The sequence below is a fragment of the Corylus avellana genome, chromosome ca7 (genome assembly GCF_901000735.1).
Source record: "Corylus avellana chromosome ca7, CavTom2PMs-1.0".
Lineage (NCBI taxonomy): Eukaryota > Viridiplantae > Streptophyta > Magnoliopsida > Fagales > Betulaceae > Corylus > Corylus avellana.
In genome coordinates this window covers 603,078-619,423 of record NC_081547.1, presented here as the reverse complement: position 1 = coordinate 619,423, position 16,346 = coordinate 603,078, and the positions used below count along the sequence as shown (strand labels likewise).

Genomic DNA, 16,346 nt, shown 5'->3' with positions numbered 1-16,346 from the left:
CTAGGATATCGAGCGTAAAACTTCGTTCAACCTAAGGCATGTCAAGCGTATAAACCCGACTCGACCTAACGCTCTATTGATCATATGGCCCCCGCTTGACCTAAGGCATTGGACGCTCAATTCCCATTTGACTTGGGCTTGAACCCTGCTTGACTTGAGAATGTGCATTCTTACCGGGTTTTTCTTTTTAAGCCTATATATCTCGAAACTATTTAAACTTTTGTCTCAACCTCAATTAAAACCTCCATCTCAAAACTAGGGATAAAACTAGACTTTTTTTCTTTAATAACTGTTTGATCATCATGAAAATCACATTGTAAATAAGTAGACATACAAAACTAAGTAAAGTGCGAGCTCAGATCATTGATGAAATAAGGCAGCTCAGAGCACACAATTTTTAATTAACCTTCGTTAGCAGGTTGTAGCATAGAAAAAGTTGTGAAATCATATAACAAATAAAATCTTGATTCAACATGCATGAAAAGATTGGTTTTTGCTCAACTACAGAAGAAGCGAAGGTCTTCTGCCTGAAAATGATTTCCCAAATCCAATTATACACACGGTGATGTACATGTTTCCTAGGAATGTTCAAATATCTACAAGCATGTTCAAAGTCCAAATTTCCCGTTTCTCCTTGAACGATATACAGATCTTCAGCATCTCTTTACTTCTTTTTCTTGGATCTGCATATTTATATCTTCTAGTCTTTACGGCTACTAGTTCCAGCTGACTTCTTGTCATTATACCTCTGTTAAAATGAACAGAAAAGGCTATGAGCACAACAAGAGATGAACGAGCCCCCAAAAAATTTCAACTGCAGAAGTTTTACTAACTCACCTGCTTTCCATGATCGAATGGGATATATTTGTACTTGATCATGTGTAGGATTTGTCGTTTCATCGTGAGGACAAATAGTACAACCCAGTAGCAGAGCAAGATTGGCCAGAACACAGGTACATCCAATACAGAAAAGAGGGTCAAGACAAATGCAACAATGAAAGCCTTCGTGATGGAATACCTGAGATCATTAGCCAGTATATATTAACTCAAATAATAGCACTTACGGAAACTTCATATAACTAAAACAATGACGTATCTAAGACGTAAAACAAGCAATCAAATGTAAAGCACAAAACTAAGTCACTAGATTAACACATCAAAGCTCCAGAACCAGGAAATTCTAATCTGAAAATTGGGAAAGCATGATAAGAAGAAAACTGAAGCAAAAAAGCACTACGTGGGGAATTCTAAATGTCTTTCACAATATGAAGAAAGGAACATAAAGAAATCGCAAAGAAACTACAAGGTAGAACAGGCCAAACAAAATATCTATACATGTTGAGTTTTGACAGGTAATATATAAAGGTCAATGTTAAGCAAAGCACGTTCTAGCTGGGAACTTGACAATAAGAAAGTTATCAAAAGAATTTTTTTTTTAAAAAAAAAAATCGCTAGCAATTTACTTGACCTTCAATCTATGTTTGAAAAAAATTAGAATTTGAAGTTTGAAATGAAAAAAAAGCTGACATCTAAACCCGTAATTTGTGCTAAAATTTTAAAATTCAACCACTCTATAAAATTCTCCAACTAAAAGAGTATGCAGAGTAGTACAGGGTAAATGAACAAAGCAAAGCATCCTAACATGATGCTTTACATAATACCAAAAATCACCCGTCCACTATGAGTTGCACTGACAACAATGAAGACCAAAGCAATAATATGAACCAATGTCCAAGCTCAAGTAGGTCTATACTAAATTACCAGAAGTTGAACTCTGGGAGGCGGCGAATGAAAGGCTTGAATTCATCAGAATCTTTTGTTGGCAAAGAAGCCCCACCCAAAGCTTCAAGCTCCGGATCAATCTTTGGTGACAGAAACCCGATCAAGAGGTTCAAGACATAGATCCCCAGACCATAGGAAACAACATAGAAACCTTTTACATAGTAAACACGCAAAACGTAAATCATTGCAACTGCAAATGTTCCTAGCCACCTCTGAAGTGGGTGAGGCGTTGATCGGTCCAAATAATACTGAAACATCCTCGAAAACTCGCTTCTCCACTTGGCAAGCGGCGCTGCTGTGGTCCAATCACTTCCTGGTCCCTCCATGAAAATTGGGGTTTTAATTTGCACAGCTTAACTCTACAAAACCCATAAACAAGTTTTTTTTTTTAAAAAAAAAAAAGCTAATGAGTTAGATTCATGAAAATTAATAGTATGATAAGAAAATTACAATAAGCGATAATCAAACCAAAGCGACAGTGAGTTTTCATTTTAGAACCTGAGCGTAATAAACCCTTTTGGGTCAATCTAGTTTTTCGATTTTCTATTTCGCATTACAGTAATACAGAGTATCAACATTTTACTCTTCTATCTTTTTCCTCAGCAACCAAACCGACCTCATGTTATAGGTTTTTACAGAAAAAGGTAAATGAAATATATATATATATATATATAACCCAAATATTTATTTTGCCCGCTTGGTTATCGGATTCGTTAACATAGTGAGAAAAAAAAAAATGACAATAATGCACCCAAAAAAAAAAAACCCTCAACTTTTCCCCATAACCAAACAGAGGGCTTACGCAATTCTTCAATAATTTCAACGAAACACCGAAGGAATTACTAAGATTAAGTAGCATGGAAATTATTTAACTAATTAGGTTTGCAATCGGAATTAACCAAGAGACAAAAACGATTAACAGTAGAAGATAAAACTAGGAATTTACCAGGTGATCTTTGAGACGTCTTGGAGCCGGGGTTTAGAGCGTAAACTGGAGGAGGTAGATAGTAAATTTACAAGTCTTAACCATGCGCTGAGTGATCTCTCTCTGTGCTGGGAAATGGAATTTGAGAGAGGACGAGAGTAGGAGGACTTTGAGCCGCATATACTACAAGGAAAATGCCTACTCCCATGGCTTTTAGGCCTCTACAATGGGCCGGTTTTTGGGCATTTACGAATCCAGCCCGTAATCTCAAATGGGCGGGTAATATACTTTAGGTAGCCGGGTGAATATTATCACCTCCGCATTATATATATATATATATATATATATCGTTTTCGAAGAATAACCTTGACTCACCATCACCAAAAAAAAGATCACTTGTGGGCAGTTAACGGGTAGAATTCACTTGTCCTCCACTTAAGACAGATACTGAGACATAAAATCATTGTTCCTAACTTGTATAGGGTTGTGTACATTGCTAGCCAGTACCATCTATTTTCATTATCCTTACCATCTATTTGCCATTCATCGCTGTCAACACAGTTTGCGGTAAGAGACGGACCCAGGTTTCAATTTGAAAAGGGACTAAGGGCCAATTTTTTTGTAGGGAGAGACCAATTGACAAGAAAACATTAATTTTTTTGTTTTACCTTAAGTTTTTTTTTTTTACCTTTTTTTTTCTTGTGATTTGGGAGGGACCAAGGCCACTCTCAATCCCCCATTAGGTCCGTCATTGTTTGTGGTCACCCAAAGAACCTGGGTTGAATTGAGGTGGTGCAGTGCATGGGATGATTATTGATAAATAGAGAGATATTGAACTTAGAAGAGAGATGGAGAAGATGGAGTTTTTGAAAGCTAAGAGCTTTTTTCTATGAATAAATTCATGTCCTCATTAGCAGTGCATGTCTCATATATATATATATATATATATATATATATATATATATATACACATTCGATTACTGCACATTTTGCATACGTGTACACAGTACAATATTTTACAAGGGATGGCTTGATTGTACTAAGACGTGCGCTTATCAAATTGACCTTTCTCCTTGTACGTGTGTCATTGGATTGGGTCGGTTTGGCCTCGTCTCGCTGTGGGCTCATCCCTGTCGGTGGTGAGGCGTGGCCGATACCTCTCATACTGGAGAGGCGTGCTTGAGTCAGGTCTGTACATAGTGGTTACCATAGATAGCGGGATTATACAATAAATGGGACATGCACAATGGGCCCCCCACGATATGCCACCTAGGCAACACGGGCTCAACGAGCGACCTGCTGCTGGTGACTCCTTGCCTCGCTCCTGGCCAGCTGATTTTATCTCCAACAATCACCATTCACCGCTAGTCCCATGACATTATATTATGAAGTAAACAAAGTATATTTAAATTCGTTTAGTTCTTTTGAAAAAACAATAAAGTATTATAGAGAATAGGGGACAATTTGATGATCCAGAAGGCTTGGGAGAATCTAATTCAATTCATATCATGAGGCTAGGAGTAAATGCTTTCCCCTTTTTTTTTTCTTTTTTCTTTTTTTTTGTGTGTTGAATCATAAAACTACACGTATTTTCTTTCCCTGAAAAAAAAAAAAAAAAAAAAAGGCATCCAGAATATTACAAAGCAAGTTGAAAAGTGGATTGGCATATACCTTCCCGAGGCTCTCAAGACTCAAAGCCATTAAATGTTTTTTTGACTAATTCCTTACGTGTGAGGTGGTGATTGGACCTTGCTCTGTGATCCAAGTGACCATAACCGCACTGTCGCTTTTGATACACGCTATTTTCGAATGTGTCTAAATTCGAGAGAAAATCAAGCTGACACATATCCGCACCCGCAGCCGTCCGATTCACTCCGATCACATCGGACGATGAGTGTTGACTTATGACTGACAGCTGAGAAATGAGTCCACTGTTAAGCTTTCATTATGTACAGCTAAAATCTAATACATAAGCTTAGAGCTCTCACTATATATATATATAAGCTTGAAAATTGCAATACACGTACAGTAACCGAAGCATTGTGTTCACGGTTTTTCCGTGGTCGTCTGTGAGTGCTCCTTATCCCTTTCCCATTGCCGTAAAGAACTCTTATCTTTTGTTTTGATTTGATTATTTTTTGTTTATTTCTGGTGAGTGTGTTGTGTTTGTACGTGTTTTGTTCGCCTGAGAGAACAACTTTGGTGGATACCCATTTGATGAAAACCCTTTAAAGAGACTGAATCTAGACGTAATTTTGTAATATCTGTTGATTTGTGTCATGGGGTTTGTTTTCATTACCTGTGTGTGTTTTTTTGATGATTTGCATGTGGGTTTCTCGCTCTGGGTGTGTTTGAGTTTGCATGAAAACTGTGATTGTTCTCTTTTTAGTTTAGTTTTGATTGTTAATCTCTTGATTTGTTTGTCACTTATACTTGTATAGTTAGCCTTGTTGATAATGCCTCCCCAACTTTTTGTTTTCTTTCTTTTTGCTAATCTGAATGATTTATGATCCATATGTTGCTGATCACTAGGGTGATACACTAGTCGGGTTAAATGAGTAGTAATTGTTGTTAAAGAAATGTTGGGCTTATTTTTTAAAATTTTGTTTGTTATTGTTTACCAATTAATTGAAATTCCTTTGCCATGCTTATATTACGAATCCGCTGATTCTAAATTTGGTTTTTCTGTTGTGCAAAATTAGGCCCAGCGTGGGCGTGCTCATTTCGTAGAGTTGAATTCATAGAAAGTTCCGGGATTCTTATTTCAGTCTCTGTTTGGATATAGGCATTGTTGGCACTTGTTCTATTGGTGAAGGATATTCTTCTTCGTTACAGTCCGATTGTTTTTCTGCTACTGCAGATGCTTTCCAGTTCTTCTGCATGATTGTTTTTACTTCCAAATGATTAATTAAAAAGAATTGTGGTTTATTGAGGATGGTTGTATGATTCCACTCTTTATACTTCTTAAGGTATCGTGAAGGGTGAATATGGCTAACCATTTTGGAGAAGCAAGTGGGAAAAATTCGTCAGGGTTCCCACAAGTGGTTCTCAATGAGAGAATCCTTTCTTCAATGTCTCGAAGATCTGTTGCTGCTCATCCCTGGCATGACTTGGAGATTGGTAAAATTCAGTGCACCTTTTAGTTTACTTCTACTTTAAATGGATGTCAATGTGACTCTTGTGCTCAGTGAAACACTCTAATCTCACGTACTTGCAGTAAGGTCCTTTTTGAACTGTCACATACTTCACATGTTGCAATTTTACATCTTTGGGTAATAATGCTCAATTTTTTTATCCATGCAGGGCCAGGTGCTCCAGCAGTTTTCAACTGTGTAAGTATTGTGTCCTCAATCTTCATTGTTGTGAACTTCAAAAGAAACTTTTAGATAGTACTTGTTTCTTACTTAGGGGTGTATAAGCATTTTGGCAAGAAATATGTGTGGTATCTTGTTGCTTTCACTCAAATCCATCAAACTTCCATATCATATCTACGTTAAGGAGAAGTGGCTGAGAGTTGTGTGTTTGTTCATTAGTGAGGTGGATAAGAAAGTAAACAAAAAAGAACAGGTTTATTTAACCTATGAGGACCCTTCTTTTCAACAACACATGCTGAGCAGAATGCTAAAGGGATCCTGCTGGAATTATGTTAGTGATTCCCTAAATACGGTTTTATTATAATTAAGCCTGGTGCCATGTATATCTTTCTCAGTATATAAAGAATCATATGTTGTATCTCAAAAATATTTCTGGCTTTCAGATCCAACTCTGAATTTCTGTGCAGGTTGTTGAAATTGGGAAAGGCAGCAAGGTTAAGTACGAGCTTGACAAGACAAGTGGCCTTATAAAAGTATGAGTTCTCTTCCCATTTTAACTTGTCCAATATGTTCCTGTCCATATGCATTGTCATTGTAGCAAACTTGATTGGTGTTCTTATTTAGGTTACACTCAAAATAGTTGTATTCCCTAACATCTTTAAATAAGTATAGTTGTCATGAAGTATTTCATATAGCCTTAAAATCTAACCAGATGCTAATTCTATCATTTGATAATTCATATCAGTTATTTAGAGAAGGTGACCGCTTACCTCTTTGACAAGGTTATCAAATCGTATAATTCCTGCAAGTAAGATTATGGGAAAATCATGTTATGATCATCCATAATAAAACAATTGATGCCAAACTATGCCCTCTTTCCTGCACATTAGATCATGTTGTAATTAGATTTCATAACACAAATACCATGTCAGTGCTCTTGCTTATAATAGTGTGCTAGGATGTTCGTGTGTTATTGTCAATTTGTATATGAGCTACATGAAGTAGATAACTAAAGCATATGAGTCCTTAAAATAGGTTGATCGTATTCTCTACTCATCAGTTGTTTATCCACACAACTATGGTTTCATCCCACGAACCATTTGTGAAGACAGTGATCCTATGGACGTCCTGGTACTGATGCAGGTAGCATTTTTACACATCCCACTTTGCCACAATGAAAATAACATCAGATTTTTAAATTTCTGAACTTAAAACACTCTATTCTTGGACTTTCTTTTTCTATAGGAGCCTGTGCTACCTGGTTCTTTCCTTCGTGCTCGTGCTATTGGATTAATGCCTATGATTGACCAGGTAAAGGATTTATCTTGCCTGCCTGTGTGGTTCTGACTATTGTTTATTATTTTAAAGGCACCTTAACTCACAATTAAGGGGCTGTCGGGTAAATATAAATATTAGCTGCCCAAGGATGTTACTGTACAAATTTTCTCCTTTTCCGGTTGTATTATGTGGACTATATTCCTGCATTGTTTTATTTAGCCCACTTGGGTTACCTGAATTTGGCTTGATGTTGAGGTCCAAGTCCTTTGATGAAAGGGTGAATGAATTCCTCTGGTATTGGTATAGTATCAATAACCTTGGAATATCGGTTGCTTTCGACCCATCAATAGCCTGTTCTGTATCTGATTAGGAGTAATATGGTCAATTTAATTGCTTACTGGTGGAAAAACAGAAACGCTTGAAAAGAATCTGGTATATCCACATGCCACTCTTAAGGGAGGTCGGCGATATTCAAAATGGTACAACTGTACAAGGTCTTCAGTGAAGTAATAGCCAAGGAAGTGCTGTTGTTTTTCCTATGATTTTATCAGCTAGCTTCCAAAATTTTCAAATTATTCAATGTTTTCTGCTCTCTTTCCGGGCATCTGATTTGGGACAAACTTGAAAGAGGAATTAGCAATTGTAACAATTCTGATGCAGGGTGAAAAGGATGACAAAATCATAGCAGTATGTGCTGACGACCCTGAGTTCCGCCATTATAAGGACATCAAGGAGCTTCCTCCACACCGCCTTGCTGAAATCCGCCGCTTCTTTGAGGACTGTATCCTCTCACTTATTTACCATGCAAACTTTCTCTTAAACTTTGTTTTTAGTTTTTATTTTTTGGGAGAGGGGGGTTAGCTTGTGCTTATTAGCTTAAAGGTTGACATATTTCAACGCTGTTGCATGTACCCTTGCATGATTTTATTTGCCCAATAAATTTATTGCAAAGCATTCATAGCAACTCTTACTAGATACTTCGTTTATTTTTGAATTCTGGTTATTCGTTCACAATATCTTCTCCACTGCTGTGTATATCCTTCATTTGGAATTAATGATAGACAAAAAGAATGAGAACAAGAAGGTTGCTGTGGAAGACTTCCTGCCAGCCGAGCCTGCCATCGAAGCCATCAAGTACTCCATGTGAGTTTATTGAGATATTTTCTTTTGTATGAAATCAAAACTCAATGATTTGCTTTTTTAATTTCTGTTTGTGAATAAATTTATATTTTTTGTGCTATTAAAGATTGTATTTTCTGGAACTTATGACCAATCATTGTTTCTCTTACATGAATGTTTTCTGTTGCAGGGACCTGTATGCGTCTTACATTGTTGAAAGCTTGAGGCAGTAACTTATCTGGAAACCAATTAGAATGACAGTGACCACGAAATTATCATAGGCTGATAGACTTCTTGCTGCATGCCTGTCTGCACAAATTTTATATCACTAAGTACTCATTAGTCATAAATGGTGATTATGCTGTACTCTTGTTATTATTATAATAATTTCTATAGATATCTATATGTTGGTTGCTGCTTCTGTAAAGGGATTTGACTTGAAGTTAGGTTCCTTCAAGTTGTTTATTTTCACGAGTAATGCTAGAAATTATATGTTTATCCCACAATAACGTGACAGTCCTAACAAAATCTTAGGGTGTTTTTTTTTTTTTTTTTTTTTTTAACAACGATTGATCTAAGGATTGGTTAGAATTGTCACACATGTAGTTTCTAGCATTGCACTTTTGTCAAATTCCTTTTGTGATGGTGGTTATTGGTGAAAAACTGAGGACCAATGTGATAAATAAGGGAAGCCTCACAACTTTCCAGGTGATTTGTTTCATGGGGTCATATATAATGCCTTTGTTCAGTGAATCTGATCGGGAATGTGACCTTAGACCTAACTAGTGTCCATAATGTAAATATAATCCAAGTGCTTCCTATGAATTGAGACACTGTGCTGACTATCATTTCATATGCCGCTGCAATGCAATGTCAACCGATTTTTTTTTTTTTTTTTTTTTTTTTTTTGAGGGTAACTTAATTAATTGAAGATCACGTCTTATGAAGCGGAGATCATTAGTTCGAATTTTCTTTCTCAATTTTTCTCTCTCGGTGTGCATACATGTAAGCAAAAAAAAAACCTGAAAGTGTCTTTTAACCCTTGCACGTATTGCTAAGTCTTCAATCTTATTTCTACCTGTTGCGGAAAAATAAAGTATATCGTAATTTAAGCCAAGTGCATATGGAAGAGTATGATTTAATATATTAAATTATACTCTTACATATGCATGCTCTTACATATGCACTTGGCATTAATGTAGGCTTATTGGCATTTGGCAGTATGAGATAATAAAATTTGTTTTTGAGCGAGTAATACTATTTTCATATATATATAAAAGACATTATTACATCCATGAATGTAAGATCAAAGTGTGATGTATAATATTAATCTAAGAAAAGTTCGAAACCATTCATAATATAAATCGTGTTTTAATAAATTGTAATTTGTTTTTAAAGCACGTTATCAAATAAATTTTAAAAAATACAAATAAAAATCGTATGTTTTATTAATTTTATTTAAAATGTATACATGTTTTATTCTAAAGCTTCAATCCAATTTTTTTCTTAAAAAAAATACTTTATCAAGTCTGAGGTGGCGGCTTGCCTGGCAAAATCCAAGTCTTACAGGTGGCGAAAGACCTCAGATCAGTCATATTAATTGCAGGAAAAGTAACTGTAGAAAAGACGTCCTGAGCTGCAAGGTACCACTCGTTATGCACACCTAAACTTGCACTGGCCATTGAGGAACAAGTCCCAGTCTGACCGTTCATTTGCAGAGGGAAGATGGGAACGCTGGGAAAAGCAATCTACACCGTCGGATTCTGGATCCGCGAGACCGGCCAAGCCATTGACCGCCTCGGCTGCCGCCTCCAAGGCAACTACTACTTCCAAGAACAACGTACGTCCTTTCTTTTTGAGGATCTTTGCTAATCCTAAACCCTAGAAACCCCGAAATTCCATGCTAGAATCAAACGGATCAGCGAAATTTGAAGTAATTAGTGTAATCTGATACTTAGAAAAACGAAATGTGACTGTTTTATTTGACAATTTTTCTTCTTAATTTATGTGTGTGGCATCGAGTCCAGTTAGCTGGTCAGTTTCTGTATATAGAGCTGGTTGTGTTACGCGTTAAGCTTTGTTGATACATTTTTCTCAACGTGCTATAAAAATGCTCTGCTTGGGAAGACGGAAAGATGTATATGGTTGAAAAGGCTATAATGGGAAAGATAGGTGTAACGCAAAGGAAAGAAGAGAGAAAGAATATGAGTTTTTTGTTCCCATTTCTATCTTTGATGATACGGAGTTCTATGTAGGTGATTTTCGGAGTTGTTATCAGATTGGATAACTTGCTAAATTCTTGCTTGGATTTCACTATTGATCGCAGTATCTAAAGGGATGTTTGTTATGATGCTGGTGGGGGTGCCCAATTTGGGTATGAGCACTAGATTGGGCAAGCCTAGCTTGTGATAGGTTTAAAGGGCCAACTTTGTGCCTTTTTTCAGCTCTGAATCTTTTTGCTTATTGAATAGGTACCGAACATTGGTATCGGAGCTGATCATCACCTGTTCAAATCTCGGATTTGGCAACCTGTGGAAAGGGCTACCAATGCTGCCACAAAAGTGAGAAAAGGGCTAACAGATTCAGAGTAAAAGCTGCCGTCAGTAAAGCGTGGTAGATTTTTATGATCTTGGGATATGGGCATTAAATTGGGCCAGCTTAGAATGGGATAAGTTTAAGGGCCTCACTTTCTGCGGTCAATCAACTTTGGAGCTTTTGGATATTGGTTATACCTAACAATGCTGTTGCTTACGGTTATTAGTTTTGTTGTCCCTTTTGCTTGCACTACTTGGATTCAGTGACCATGAAGCGTGATTTATAGAATATTACTTTGGTTGTTTTTATTATGGGATCCTGTTTTTTGTTTGTTGGAGATCATGTTCTATGTGAACTAAGTCTTTGTTTTTATTAGTTCTCTTGCAAGGCGTTGCTTCTTTTTCCACTATGGGCTTAAGAATACTAGGCTTTACCCACTTAGTTAAATGCTTTTCTGGAATTGTCTGTCATCATCTCCATGTTCATGCATAAGATTCTTTATCTTTGGTTAACTTCCATTGTTTTAATTCTTATTCCTCTCGACTTTGAATGCCCTCTTAAAATTATTAACTTGGGTTTTTATAACTGATTTTTATATTGGTTTTTGTAGTGTCTAGGCATAGGACACTCATGAACGTATTTGACAAAGCTCCTGTTGTTGATAAGGATGCATTTGTGGCCCCAAGTGCATCTATCATTGGTGATGTTCAGGTGGGACGAGGTTCTTCTGTTTGGTATGGATGTGTTTTGAGAGGTATGCATGCTGTACCAAAATGAAAGTTAAGGATGTTTAGGCTGCCTAAATCTCTAAACCACAGGCTCTTAAATCTTGACTTCTTTCTACTTTATTTTTCCAACTGGTGTTGAGATAATAAAAGAGCACAATTGCAGATTCCTATGTATATTTCTAGATTCATATTGTTGTTGTATAATTCTCATGATAATTTCTAATGTTCCACTGTAGTGCTTGTAATTTTTACAGTGAATGTTGTCATTATGTTCAAATGACTGCATGTTGCCATGGTGGATACTCTGATATGTTCTTATTTAGTGTTTGCAGCGAAAAAGAACAAACATATAATATGGAAACCAAATTCCTCTACTTATACATCTGTTACCACAACTATAATACTTGTTTAGAATAATAAAGTAGAAAAGGTTAATGTCAGCAGAATTTTGGATATATCTTATCTAAAGAATGACCTGTACTAAATATAGAAGTGAAAGGCAGTGAAATTTGAGGGTTGCTATCCCTATTTACCAATGAAGAAAAGGAAGGAAATTATGAGGAAAAGAAAAACAGAAGTAATGAAGAAAACTTTAGGAATATTTAGTACTATATTCATCTCTATGCATTGAAACATTATCTACTTATTGGAAAGGATAACGTGTTACACATTTAGCTGAACAACCTTCTCACCTCTATATGTGATGCACAAAACTGAAAATTACTGAACCACGCATTTTTACTAAGATTTTAAAAGAAGCTGGGGAAATCAGAGCATATGGCGTCAAAGTGACAACATAAGCTGTTATATGTGCACATTTAATCAAAAGCAACTTCTTTTTGGTCTCTCAGTTTTTATTTTAAATTTGTTTGAATGATTAATGTTACTCTGTTGAAACTATTCATATGTGATGAGTTTGTTCATTTTCTTCTTTGTGCATGCGCGTATGCATGCCATAAGTTGCTTATTCTTGTCTGATTGTGATTTCTTCTTTGAAGGTGATGTTAACAGAATCAGCATCGGGTCTGGAACAAATATTCAAGACAACTCCCTTGTTCACGTGGCAAAATCTAATTTGAGTGGGAAAGTTTTACCAACCATAATTGGTGACAATGTTACTGTGGGTGGGTAACATGTGATTACATTGAAAATGTTATCAACATGGTCTTGATGTGGGTTCCATGAGGATTTTGCATTACAGTTTCAATTTGAACTTGGCAGGTCATAGTGCTGTCTTACATGGATGTACTGTTGAGGATGAGGCATTTGTTGGTATGGGTGCAACCTTGCTTGACGGGGTATATGTTGAAAAATATGCCATGGTTGCTGCTGGAGCCCTTGTAAGACAGAACGCAAGGATTCCCTGTGGAGAGGTTGGTCCACATCCCATTCATGTCCCCGGAATTTGGCATAGTTTTTTGTCTTGTATTATTCTCTGTCATGAAATCTTGTATTGAAGTTTACATAGGAAGTCTAGCCAAATGAACAACTGCAGTGGGTTTGTGCCCAATGTTATTAAATAGTGTAACCTGGGATACTTTTGGCCCAAAGCTGAGGTAGGCTCAACATGTGGCGCCTTAGGGTGCCTCAGGCGATGAACCTTGATTCTACTTCGATGAGAGATTTTAGAAGTTAGAACCTTTAAGGTAGTCAAAAGAAATCTGAGTCTGTTTCTACTAACCCTAGTGCTGCCCTTCATCTTTTAGTCAAGGTTACCGGTTCTGATATTATACTTTTAAATGTATTGATTGTAATTTGATTATTTATATATTACAATAAAGCCATGTGGTTAAGTAATCAAATTTTATGTCATGTACTTGGAAGTTGAAATGTGGTATATGGTAGCATTTCTTTTTGAATGCGTTCCAAATTTTAGCTCTCTCTCTCTCTCTCTCTCTCTGTGGCAATTAATTGATTTTTGAAGGTTTTGGACTTGTAATTTTTAGTTCACTCAGGCTCCTGCCTGATTTTGCTGTTAAGTCCCTAGGAGTTCTTACCATATATGGATGCCTTGAGTTTGAGCTTCATATTTATTCTCTTAGCAAATGTGGCTTTATTCATTTATACAAATAGATAGACCTATTTAAAGCTTTGAAATTGTTACTGCAGGTGTGGGGAGGTAATCCAGCAAGGTTCCTCAGGAAACTCACAGAAGAAGAGATGGCCTTCATCTCCCAGTCAGCTCTAAACTATTCCAACTTGGCACAGGTTCATGCAGCTGAAAATGCAAAGAGCTTTGATGAGATTGAATTTGAGAAGCTAATTCGCAAGAAATTTGCTCGCCGTGATGAGGACTATGACTCAATGCTGGGTGTTGTGCGTGAAACACCTCCAGAGCTTATCCTTCCTGATAATATCCTTCCAGATAAAGTACAAAAAGCTTCTTAAAATCAGATTTGTTGTCAAGATGATGTTTTTGTTATATCCGGATTTATGGAGAACAGCTGCTTTTCATTTCCAATAATTTTTGGGAGCTGGGTCGGAGTATCAACGTTCTGACATATGGCTCTGTTCATCATCTCTGGCTGACCAGAAACTTCATTTTCTGTTTATTGAGAAAAACTGCTACGATGGAACATGTATTTTGATGCTCGAGTCATTGGTGCAGTTCTCACAGATCTGTAGTTGTAGAGTTCAATTGCTTTACATATGTTATTTTCAGAATAAAGAACACGGAATCTGGTATATTGGACATTATCATGTCTTGCTGAAATGACTATGTTCCCTATCCTCCCCCACTAACTCTTGTTCATTGTTGTGCAAATAGGAAAAAGGAAGAGAGGCAGGTTGGGGTTGGGCAGGTGGGTTTTATAAAAACTTTTTCATATTTATTGTCCGGATTGTTAGTTGAAGATCCGGATCTGTAGACTATACCCAGTTTTGGATAAAACCATAAATTAGATATAATAAATTGAGGCTTAAATAAACAAATTTTGTTGCATGGGTCATCATAAATGGGAAGATGCAATTCAATAGGCTATCATTGGATCGGTGGAGAGCCATTATTGGTTCGCCCTTAACCCCAACCGAGCCTGCCATTTCCCTAGAGAGCTATCATTAATAACCTTACGAATGATTCGAACATCATCGTTAAGCTAATAATGACCATTTGCTTAAAAATGTTGGCAAAAAATGAAGGCTGCATTTGATAGGAATGATGATTAGGAATACAACAAGAAGCTGGCATTGAATATTCACCACACGACGAAATTTTTAACTGGAATAAAATCAGCCTCTCTTCTCAACCTAGTTGGTGGCACCCTCAACCAACGTGCAAGGGTGGTTGGATCACCCAATCTAATGGTCACAGCCACCAGATCGAAGTTCATTGTCGACCACCACTCTGTTCAACCCACCACCGGCCATCGTCTAGGCTCGCCTATCACCAATAAGGCAATAACCCATTCTTTACCATCTATGGCTATTGTTTCCGCCATTCTCCGCCCTCTGTTGTCTTCAACCGTTGTCCACCTCAGCCCATCGTCGAGGTTGTTAGCAATGAATTGGGCCCGACCAGTTGGTCGACAATGACCATTAATGGGTTGGGAGGTGGATGGTGGGTCTATTCTTACGTACTAAAAAAGTCTGAATTTTTCAATTGATGAAATACATATGTTCTTAGAGTACATAATTCTCACATGCATTTTTTAAAATGCATTTGAGAATCACATGCTCTAAAACACATGGGTTTAATAGACTAAATTCAAATTTAGAATAAGACTTGATCCTTTCTTTTAAAATTAAAAAATAAAATAAAATTAACCCTTGAACAAATTTTACGATTTCTAAACTTTCACAATCAAAATATGACTTGTCATTCAATTACTACGATTTTTGGGTCATGTTTTGTGATATGTTTTTCTAATTGGTTAAGGAATTCTTTAACCTTTACGATACTACAAATAGTATATACAGCATGGATTTGTATAATTTAGTTGGCTCCATGTCCAACTATGTGCCCGCCACTAAACACACCAACCAAACCAATTAATAATATGATCAAATAATTTACATCTTAGATAGGACCAATTCTATGTTACATGTACCACACATCATACCATGAAGAATGCACCCTAGTAGTTGATCAATTATTGGTTATCAAATCGACCATCTTAACGATGGCAAAGCCAAGAGCGAAAAGGGACAAATGACTTCTGGGCTTGTCAAATCAATTTTTTTTCTTAAATATTTTTTATTTTTATTTCTTTTGAATCAAAATTCTGACTGTGTCATATGATGATTGGCCTAAAGATATATATGTTGCATAGGTGTTACCACATGGCTTGTGTGCATGCGATCATATCATTCATTGTACAAAAACTTTGATAATGATTTATTAGTGTATTGATTAGTGTATTTACATAATTAAATAAATGAATCTATTATTATATATGGGAATGATGACTTTTCAAGCCCTCAGAGATTGTGACGGATGAAAAAGTGGCCAACACAATGGCCCCATAAGAGCCACCTCTTTTTTGGTATTGGCAATTGGCATGAAGCTTATACGAGGCCCCAACCTGGCCTGGGATTTCAATAATTCAACTCCTCTTTATTGGGGTTAAATTACATAACTGCCCATCCCACCCCATGCAATGCAAGTATGCAATCAATTCATGCAAAACATTTGTTTTTTATTTCAAAAAGTAAAAGTAGTTTTAAGGA

The 16,346-nt window shown here is 36.6% G+C and overlaps 3 protein-coding genes across 3 annotated transcripts; 2 read left to right on the top strand and 1 right to left on the bottom strand.

Moving 5' to 3' along the window:
- Window positions 1-427: 427 nt before the first annotated feature.
- LOC132187030 (protein RER1B-like) lies at window positions 428-2,886 on the bottom strand. Its single transcript, XM_059601182.1, has 4 exons — window positions 2,729-2,886; window positions 1,762-2,141; window positions 838-1,018; window positions 428-748 (listed from the first exon to the last, which is right to left on the bottom strand). Exons 2-4 carry the CDS (start codon window positions 2,106-2,108, stop codon window positions 701-703), a joined length of 576 nt encoding a protein of 191 aa, XP_059457165.1. The 5' UTR covers window positions 2,109-2,141; window positions 2,729-2,886; the 3' UTR covers window positions 428-700.
- A 1,783-nt stretch (window positions 2,887-4,669) lies between these two features.
- Window positions 4,670-8,839, top strand: LOC132186756 (soluble inorganic pyrophosphatase-like). Its single transcript, XM_059600790.1, has 9 exons — window positions 4,670-4,776; window positions 5,677-5,827; window positions 6,011-6,039; window positions 6,489-6,554; window positions 7,057-7,164; window positions 7,267-7,332; window positions 7,960-8,080; window positions 8,361-8,442; window positions 8,609-8,839. Exons 2-9 carry the CDS (start codon window positions 5,695-5,697, stop codon window positions 8,649-8,651), a joined length of 648 nt encoding a protein of 215 aa, XP_059456773.1. The 5' UTR covers window positions 4,670-4,776; window positions 5,677-5,694; the 3' UTR covers window positions 8,652-8,839.
- Window positions 8,840-10,047: 1,208 nt separating this feature from the next.
- On the top strand, window positions 10,048-14,378 carry LOC132188494 (gamma carbonic anhydrase 1, mitochondrial-like). The gene is made up of 5 exons (XM_059602971.1): window positions 10,048-10,258; window positions 11,564-11,707; window positions 12,680-12,805; window positions 12,903-13,054; window positions 13,791-14,378. The coding sequence occupies exons 1-5, from the start codon at window positions 10,144-10,146 to the stop codon at window positions 14,067-14,069; spliced, it is 816 nt and encodes a 271-aa protein (XP_059458954.1). The 5' UTR covers window positions 10,048-10,143; the 3' UTR covers window positions 14,070-14,378.
- Window positions 14,379-16,346: the final 1,968 nt, after the last annotated feature.

Coding starts and splice junctions, on each gene's coding strand:
- LOC132187030 (XM_059601182.1), bottom strand. CDS start 2,108: ATGGAGGGACCAGGAAGTGATTGGACCACAGCAGCGCCGCTTGCCAAG. Junction 1,019..1,761: donor CTCCCAGAGTTCAACTTCTG/GTAATTTAGTAT, acceptor TAATGATCTCAG/GTATTCCATCACGAAGGCTT. Junction 749..837: donor CATTCGATCATGGAAAGCAG/GTGAGTTAGTAA, acceptor TCATTTTAACAG/AGGTATAATGACAAGAAGTC.
- LOC132186756 (XM_059600790.1), top strand. CDS start 5,695: ATGGCTAACCATTTTGGAGAAGCAAGTGGGAAAAATTCGTCAGGGTTC. Junction 6,040..6,488: donor CTCCAGCAGTTTTCAACTGT/GTAAGTATTGTG, acceptor ATTTCTGTGCAG/GTTGTTGAAATTGGGAAAGG. Junction 8,443..8,608: donor GAAGCCATCAAGTACTCCAT/GTGAGTTTATTG, acceptor TTTCTGTTGCAG/GGACCTGTATGCGTCTTACA.
- LOC132188494 (XM_059602971.1), top strand. CDS start 10,144: ATGGGAACGCTGGGAAAAGCAATCTACACCGTCGGATTCTGGATCCGC. Junction 10,259..11,563: donor CTACTACTTCCAAGAACAAC/GTACGTCCTTTC, acceptor TGGTTTTTGTAG/TGTCTAGGCATAGGACACTC. Junction 11,708..12,679: donor GTATGGATGTGTTTTGAGAG/GTATGCATGCTG, acceptor TCTTCTTTGAAG/GTGATGTTAACAGAATCAGC.